General features: G+C 32.5%; 1 protein-coding gene across 1 annotated transcript in view; it reads right to left on the bottom strand.

The window, feature by feature from the left end:
- Nucleotides 1-336: 336 nt before the first annotated feature.
- Nucleotides 337-8,791, bottom strand: part of LOC116911249 (cadherin-7-like) — a gene marked incomplete at its 5' end in the record, with an annotated part of 28,103 nt that continues 19,648 nt past the window's right edge. The window contains one exon of the mRNA XM_032915149.1: nucleotides 337-4,882. Coding sequence (XP_032771040.1) covers nucleotides 4,389-4,882 — 494 coding nt within the window. The remainder of the gene's footprint in view (nucleotides 4,883-8,791) is intronic.

Raw genomic sequence — 8,791 nt, 5'->3', positions numbered from 1 at the left:
ACATGAGAAACAATGTAGTTCCTTAGCCAGCTGCCTCTCTACTACTTTGTTTACACTTGCTTCAGACAAACTTTTCAATGTTTCCACTATTACACATTTATACATTTCAGGTAAACCAAGTCTATAGAAATCAGCATTGCAAGTTAAGTGTATGGGACTATCATACACATTGATTTATGCTTGAAACTTATACTTGGAATTTTCTCTCTTTGGTTCCTAACCATGGACTTAAATATTACTCATATTCTTTGCAACATAATCCAGTTAAATTCAATTTGTGCAGGGTATAAATTATTTCTTAATCTTTATTATATACAAGGCACTGGAGTTTGACTCTCAATTTTGATCAATTATATTTACTTACCACACAAGACTGTATTAAATTCACCTGTCAACATTTTATGTACTGTTTTACATGTGCTCACCATTTATTATGAATAATTTAGTCTGTTCATTAAGATCATATTATGTGTAGACTAACACAAAGTAGATGAACTCATGTACTAATTACCATGTCGTTTTCTTGCCTTCAGCTGTCTCTGACCTGAAAGAGTTAAGATGAAGTGTTTATCAACTATAATTAAATTTAGATTAACTATAAATAAACATGTAAATAGTTATTGAATAATACAATTGAGCAATTAAAATATTGTGTAAGTCAACAGATGAAAGGTTTAATTTGAAAACATGATTAATATTACCTGCTAGTGCTTAGAGTGTTTAAAATGTTAAAACAAAACATTTTTTCTCTCATAATGTATTACACAGCTTATTTTCAGTTTCTCTCAGGTCACCATTTGAGTACTGCATTGGCATTTCTATTTTTCCTCATGGATCATGTGACAGATGTTGATTGTATCTTTAACACTTTTACCATATTACCAAGGAAACTATGGATTAAACATGCTCAGAATTAGGGTAATTAAAAATGTTTATGGAGGGTAGAACCATCATATCCATATCAATAACAATGTTTGTATGCCCTGCCCATTCTTGCATCCAGACCCAACTTAATTTGTCTCAGGAGATGTTTATAGCAAAGAGTCCAGGTCCATTGAGTACATTGATTATTGATACACGGTTCTGATACTGTACACTGACAGCTCCCGCCTGTCAATTTCTTTGTATGTGAAATTATTCTTGATTTTGGTTTGTTGCTGACAATGTGTAGTTTATATTTTTTTAATTATAATTATAATTTTTTAAATTATCCCAAAATTTTAATTCAGGAAGGTCTCTGAATTAAATGTGCATTTTTTCGATGTACATAGCAATAAAAATAAACTTAGATTTTAAAGAAATCAAACTGTTCAAAATAAACATTTAACTGAAGACAATGAATTACTGTGATGTACAAATGGGAGATGTTTAAACATATGAGTTACTGCCCTAGTCTTTTAAACTACAAGTTTTTGAAACATCGATTCTTACAAGGAAGTGTTTGGTCCCTTTGTACCACAATTACTCTTGATGGTACATCTTTGATTAAGAATAGAATTTAGCAGATCTTTTAAAATCACTATTTGATATTATTCAAAAATATATCAATAATGATGAGTTATGGTGTGATGGATTATTTTAGGATATGGAAGTCAAGTGTGTTCCTGGAACACGTTAATTCAGGTAGCATAGAGATTGACAAAAGAGAATTGCTATAGGTATGAGGCAACCCTGTGGTATAGACAGGACCAGGTTTCAAAAATAAAAGGAAACAAAGGGGAAATTTGCAGACAGCCAATAAAATCTTTTTAGCAGATAATATATCATTATCTGAATTGCCCAAGTTTTCATATTATGCAGATATCAAACTCATGAAAATCATATTAATGTAAGTAAATTTTGAGAATAAGGTATATAATGGTTCTTGAGAGACATCTGTTTAAAGTACAATGATAAATCACAAAATAATAAATATGTGTTGAAATACAATTTGGGAAATCCCTAAATTTGTGTGATAATTCATCTCTTCAGTCAACTGATGCAATCTCTTAACTCTAATGTATTATTATGTCAGATATACTATTAAATTTTATAACATAAATGCAAGCTAACATAATAACAGTCCTGTCCCCATTGCTGTTAAAATTTGTGTGTATCATGTAAGTTGTACTGATAATAAGGACATTTGCCAATCTCTTTTTAGCAATTTCATAAACTACAATATAAATGAAACAATATTGTGATAGATACAAAGAATGTCAAACCAGTAGTCAAAATAAACCATCCTTTCCTTGAGCTACCACTAGCAAAAGGTAAAATCCATTCAAATTTCAAGGTCAGAAAATCTGTGTCAGAAAAAGAGGTTCCTTTAGCTGAAATTTACTACAATATTATTTGGTCATATATATGAAAATCAGCAGTTTTGACACCACTACCCACTGCAGTAAATATCTCATGGTCTTTCAGATATGAGGGTCATGTTATGAACTATTTTTTCAGTATTTTGCAGACTCAGCATTTACATAGTTCATGCACCAAATATGAATTTATTAAACTAGGAAGGCATATTTGGTTTAATTTGAAGAAATTTCAGGTCTGTCTAAGAGTTATAAACAGGATATTTGCCTCTCTTGTAAAACTTTATACCTAAGCCTCTGAATACAGCAGAAAATATAGCAGTCTAGTCATGGAACAATGTCTAAATAACTTATTCAATTTAAGGACTGTATATGATTAACAAATTTATTGAATTGTTGAGATTATGAAGCTGAAGGCCACTTTCACATACCCCAGTTTTAATTGTGGACTGCAAGTTACAGCATCTTATATAGCTTCTCCTCATTTAATCAACAGAATAGTTCTGATTTCTCTGTCTCCAAAGGAGGACTTTTAGCACACAATTCATACATAGTGTTCACAATCTATATGCTTATTCTGAACTGAACAATTAGCTAACTTTGGAACAAAAAAGTAAGAAAAAAAAATTCATTCTTACTTGATTATGTGCACAACGAACTAGGGTTAATCTAGGAAAAATATGTAGAAATATTTTGTGTAAAAAAGACATTTGATTTTGAGACATCCATCTCAAGCTTAAATACACATGATTACTAGAAATTGTTCTCTTTTCATTTCGGTACATCTAAACAACTAGAGAACTTACACATCATTCAGTGCTTGCATGACACAATGGGTTGAAATGTATAACATCATACTTTGTAAAATATACTTAAATTTCAGTCTTTTACTTAATGTGTTTACAGCAAAGAAGGCTGGGTCCTTGAAAGTCTTTGAAGCATACAGAACTGTTGATTTTGGAAACTGGTATCTATGTCAAAGAAAAATTCAATATTCCCCAAGTCTTACTGAAATTCAAATACTTTGTTCTCACAGTTTTGTACACTTTAGTGGGTCAGAAAGACAATATGTACGTCCTTGGAGCCGTGTTTTACTTTGAGATGTGTTTAGCAATGATGTTCAACTGCTGTGTTTTGTCTCTCCATTTCCATGCTTCATGACCTTCCTGTAGTTCAAGCTGCAGAAAAGTCAGCACGTGCACATGAGCTTAATACCATGAGGCAGTAAGATAAATATGAACTGAGTAGTGACTAAAGCTCCAAAATAAACACAACACTATATTTCCAATAAAAATATATTCTCCTGTACAAATTAGAAGATAATAAAAATTAACAAATAGACAGCAACTACTGATTTAAATCTTACATACATGAGTGTTTCAAAACTACTTAAACTTGGCGACTCATTTACCTTTTTCTTACTTGGAACACTGCACATAGTATATTGGTAAAACAATGACTTATGCTATATTAAATTATTGATTTTTATTGTTTTTCACTTAGGGAAGTTATTATAAGATTTTAAATATTGGTAAATAAAATAAAATATTTCTGTGTGCCAACAGTGATAACATTCTTTTGAACTCTATCTTTTTATAGCAATCTTAAAATCTCCAGTAGAAATTAAATTCTTCCAAGTTTTGATAGGCAAGAAGTTCTAGGACTTTTTGAATGGTGCACTGGACTCTATTTTTCTTGAATAGGATATCATGAAAGTTAGAGCCAGGTGCCTTTGGCTCCCTGACAACACAGGACATTACTTTTTCAGGCATGTTAGATGCCTTTTTAGGTATAGGAGAGTTGCTACCTATCCACGATCTACTAAGTATTTCTTTTTATGGAACCACAAACAAACAAAGGAAAAACACAGCTAAAAGTGGTCAGAGTCTGTGGTCAGTGAAATCCCTTGGATAACCTAGTGAATGCTTCACCAAGGCCTTAACAGTTAAAAATGGAAACATATTTACAACCTCTTTTTGTCCCACAAGTGGAATTCCTGTTTACTGTATGTAGTATTTTCCACTTTCCTTTCCCTTTTGAATTTTTTTCTGCTGCCTTTTTCTTCAGTACATTCCAAATTAGGATCCAAGGCTATGAGTACAAACTCTCTTGGCCATTTCCATACATTTCAGCCAGTCGTTTAAAGCGAGGACCCCAGTCACTAAGGTAGTCATAATTCTGATCAGAGTTCGAGCTGTTAGAATCTAAAGAACTGAGAGATTCAGCTACTGAGCCATTTCCTTCAAATGCATAAGTCTGAAGTGAGTCATATGGTGGTGCCCCTGGATCCACATCAGCTTCCTTTAGTCTTTCCCAAATAAATTCCCTAAAAATGACATTATCTGGGATGTTTTTAAAAGTCGGTCGACTCAAGAACTGAATTTCAGGAGTCACATCTCTCCGAGTTTTGGTGTCTCTTACAACATTGAGGTTTCTCAGTGCAGCCATATCAAAAGCTTCTGTGTCTTCTTCTCCCCCGCCTTCATCATCATATCTGACGATGTTTTCTCTAATATCCCTCTCCTCATCAAAAATGAGAGGCTCTTTTTTTCGTCTTTTCATAGTGACAATGAGGAGGATCAACACTGAAACATGAGACAGCAAAGAGAAAAATGTCAGATCATTGAGGAAGGAGTCCAGTATGGGGTAGGACTCAAACATTCCATTGCCTTAGTAAGCAAAGTGGTTGGCTTCCCTGTTTTATGGAAGTTCATAGCAGAGATATGTTAAAACGTCAAATGATGTGTGTAAATGGATATTTTTATACATCAAAAAACTCTTTTCTACATGCGCTCATGATTGATGTCTCATTCTAACCTCTGAAATAATTGATAAAGCAAATTTTAGGGCCAAATCCAAAAAAATATAATTTCAAAGAAACATATAACAAAGGGAGACTTTTAATTTCTTAATTGCTATGAAGTAGGAAGACAAAATGTCATTTATAAAAGTTTTGTGTCTAACAAGTGCAATGCCAGATGGAAATAGATTACAGAATTTGATCTGGGTCTTTGAAGAAATGAATGTCTGGTCCTTGTTATGAAATTAAGCTGTTTAATAAAATCTAGCATGTCATACCATGTATAAAGATTAAAAAATAAGTCCTATTTTAATGTGTGAAATAACAGGATTCTGTACTTCACCTAGAAATAGAAAACATGCAATGAGAATTTCAGCAATTGTCAAAGATTTAAGAAACAAATCATTTTAACATTGGAATTTTCTTCTTATATAAAAATACATATTAAATGTTGAAATATGCAGCTCCTCTGGAAAGCAAAAAGAACAAACTACAACATTTAATATTATACAGATTAAATACATAAATCCTCATTTCAATACAAACAATCTTACAAGGAGTCTTCACTAACCACAAGTGACTCCTAAGACTGAAAATACATTGCCAGTCATGGCTTGTAGATTTGAAACAAGTTAAATAAAATGGCTGTCCCTCATTTCACCCTAAAACAAAAGAATATACTTTCTTCTCAGCACCTCATGGTATCTTCTCCAATATTGATCATATAATCAGTCATAAAATAAGCCAAACAGATAAAAGAAGATTGAAATAGTCCCATGAATCCTATCAGACCACCCCAAATTAAGGCTATATTTCAGTAACAATAAAAACAACAGAAAAACCACATGCCCATGGCAACTCAACAACCCTCTCTACTTCATGATAACTTGGTCAGGGAAAAAATTAAAAAAGAAATTAATGGCTTACTATCATTTAATGAAAATGATGACACAGCATACCCAGACTTATGGGACAAAATAAAAGCAGTGCTAAGAGGAAAATTCATACCACTAAGTGTCCTCTTAAATAAAGTAAAGTGATCCTACACTTTAACAGCACTGTTGATAGCCCTAGAACAAAAGGAATCAAACCCACCTAAGAAGAGTTGACAGCAGGAAATAGTCAAAGTCAGTGCTGAAATCAATCAAATAGAAACAAAGAGAATGATCAAAAAAAAAGAATTAATAAAACTTTGAGAAGATCAACAAGATAGATAAACTCATACCTAAACTCTCCAAAGGGCAGAGAGACAGTATCCAAATTAACAAAGTAATGGAAAGGGAGACCTAACAACAGAAACTGAGTAAATCTAAAAATCATCAGATTCTACTAAAAAAAAAAAAAACTTATACTCAAACCCCCACACCCCCCAAAACAAACAAACAGAAAACGAAAAACCAAAACAAAACTAAAAAATCTAGATGAAATGGGCAAGGCTGGGCTCCCAGTGTCAGGGTTCGGAGGCAGGAAGAACGGGGTATTTGGAGAGGGGGAACACCCTTATAGAAGAAGGGAAAGCAGATAGGAAAGGGGGGTTATGCATGGGAAACCAGAAAAGGGAATACTATTTGAAATGTAAATAAAAATTATCAAATAAAAAGAGAAATAAAGAACGTAAAACTGAATGACTTACAAAAACACCACAAAATTTTTATTACGCATGAATGTAAACACAGGAAAATTTGACAGAAAAAAAATTTAAAAAATAATGAAAACCTCCCAACCAAGAAAAGCTCAGGGCCAGATGTATTTAGTGCAGTATTCTATCAGTCCTTCAAAGAAGACCTAAAACCAATATTCCTCAAACTATTTCATAAAATAGCAACAGAAGGAACACGACCCAATTCATTCTATGAAGCCACAATTACCTAAACCACAGAGAGACCCAATAATGAAAGAGAACTTTAGTACAATTTCATTTACGAATATCTATCCAAAAACACTCAATAAAATTCTAGCAAACTGAATCCAAGAACATGTCAGAACAACCACTTACCATGACCAACTAGGCTTAATCCTAGGAATGCAGGGATGTTTCAATATATAAAAATCCATTAACATAACACACTATATAAAGAAACTGAAAAAAATCACATAATCATCTACTTTGATGATATAAAAGCATTTGAAAAAATAGAACACAAAGACCCCTTCAGGTTAAAAGTATTGGAAAAATCAAGAACTCAAGACCAATACCCAAACATAATGAAAGCAATATACAGCAAACTGACAAACAATATAAAATTAAATATAGAGATACTTGAAGTAACCACACTAAACTTGGGGATAAGACAAGGCTGCCCACTCTCACAATATCTACTCAATATAATACTCAAAGTTCTAGTTAGAGCAACAATACAACAAATTGAGATTAAGGGGATACAGATTGTCAAACAAGTCAAGATATCACTATTTGCAGATGATAAGATAATTCTACCAGAAAAATTATACAGGTGATAAACAACTACAACAAAATAGCTGGATATAAATTTAACTCAAACCTATCAGTAGCCTTTCATTACACAAATGATAAAAGGACTGAGAAAGAAAATAGGGAAACAACACCTAGGACAATAGTTATGAATAATATGAAATGTCTTGGAATAGCTCCATCAAAATAAGGAAAAAATCTACATGACCAGAACATCAAAGTCTTTCAAGGAAGAAATTGAAGAAGACCTAATAAAATGGAGAGATCTACCATGGTGATGAATTGTAGGAATAATATATTAAAAATGGCTATGCTACCAAAAGCAATCTACAGGTTCAATGCACTGCCTATCTAAATCCCTACACAATTATTCAAAAACATGGAAAGAACTAGTCACAAACTCATCTGGAAATGAAAAAAAAACAGAATAGTGAAAGTAATTCTTAGCAATAAAGAACTGTCAAAGAAAATTCAAGGCATAAAATACTCTTAACCTAAAACATTCAGGAAATTCAGGACACAATGTAAAGACCAAATCCAAGAACAATTGGAATAGAGAAAGAAAGAGATGACCATAAATGTACAAAAAGACCATAGAACATCTAATAAATGGGATCAGAAAAGATTATCTGCTCATCATACAATAATCAAAATACTAAATACACAGAAAAACAGAACAAAGAAAGAATGTTAAAAGCTACAAGGGAAAAGTGCCAAGTAACATAAAAATATAGACTTATCAGAATTACACAAGACTTCTCAACAGAGATATTAAAAACCAGAAATCCTGGTCAGAGGTCATGCAGAATCTAAGAGAATAGAAATGTCAACTCAGGCTATTATACCCAGCAAAACTCTCAGTCAACATAGATGGAGAAACAATATATTCCATGAAAAAAACCAATTCAAATAGTATTTATTTACAATCCAGTCCTACAGAGGATTCTAGAAGGAAAATTTCAACACAAGAAGGGTACCTATCTATACCAAAGAGAGGACAAGATATTTCAAACATCTCACAAGAAAGCCAAAAGGAGTGAACCACATGCACATAAAGCCACCTATAAAAACAAACATAGCTGGAACCAACAGACATCTTTAATATCTCTCAATATTAGTAGCTGCAACTCACCCATAAAAAGACTTAAGGTAACAGATTAGATACAAAAACAGGATCCAGCATTTTTCTCCATAATAGAAAAACACTTCAATAACAAAGACAGACATTATCTCAGAGTAAAAGAATGGGTCCCAAGAAATAAG

The sequence above is a fragment of the Rattus rattus genome, chromosome 10, assembly GCF_011064425.1.
Source record: "Rattus rattus isolate New Zealand chromosome 10, Rrattus_CSIRO_v1, whole genome shotgun sequence".
Classification (NCBI taxonomy): Eukaryota; Metazoa; Chordata; class Mammalia; order Rodentia; family Muridae; genus Rattus; species Rattus rattus.
This window is presented reverse-complemented; position numbering and strand designations above follow the sequence as displayed.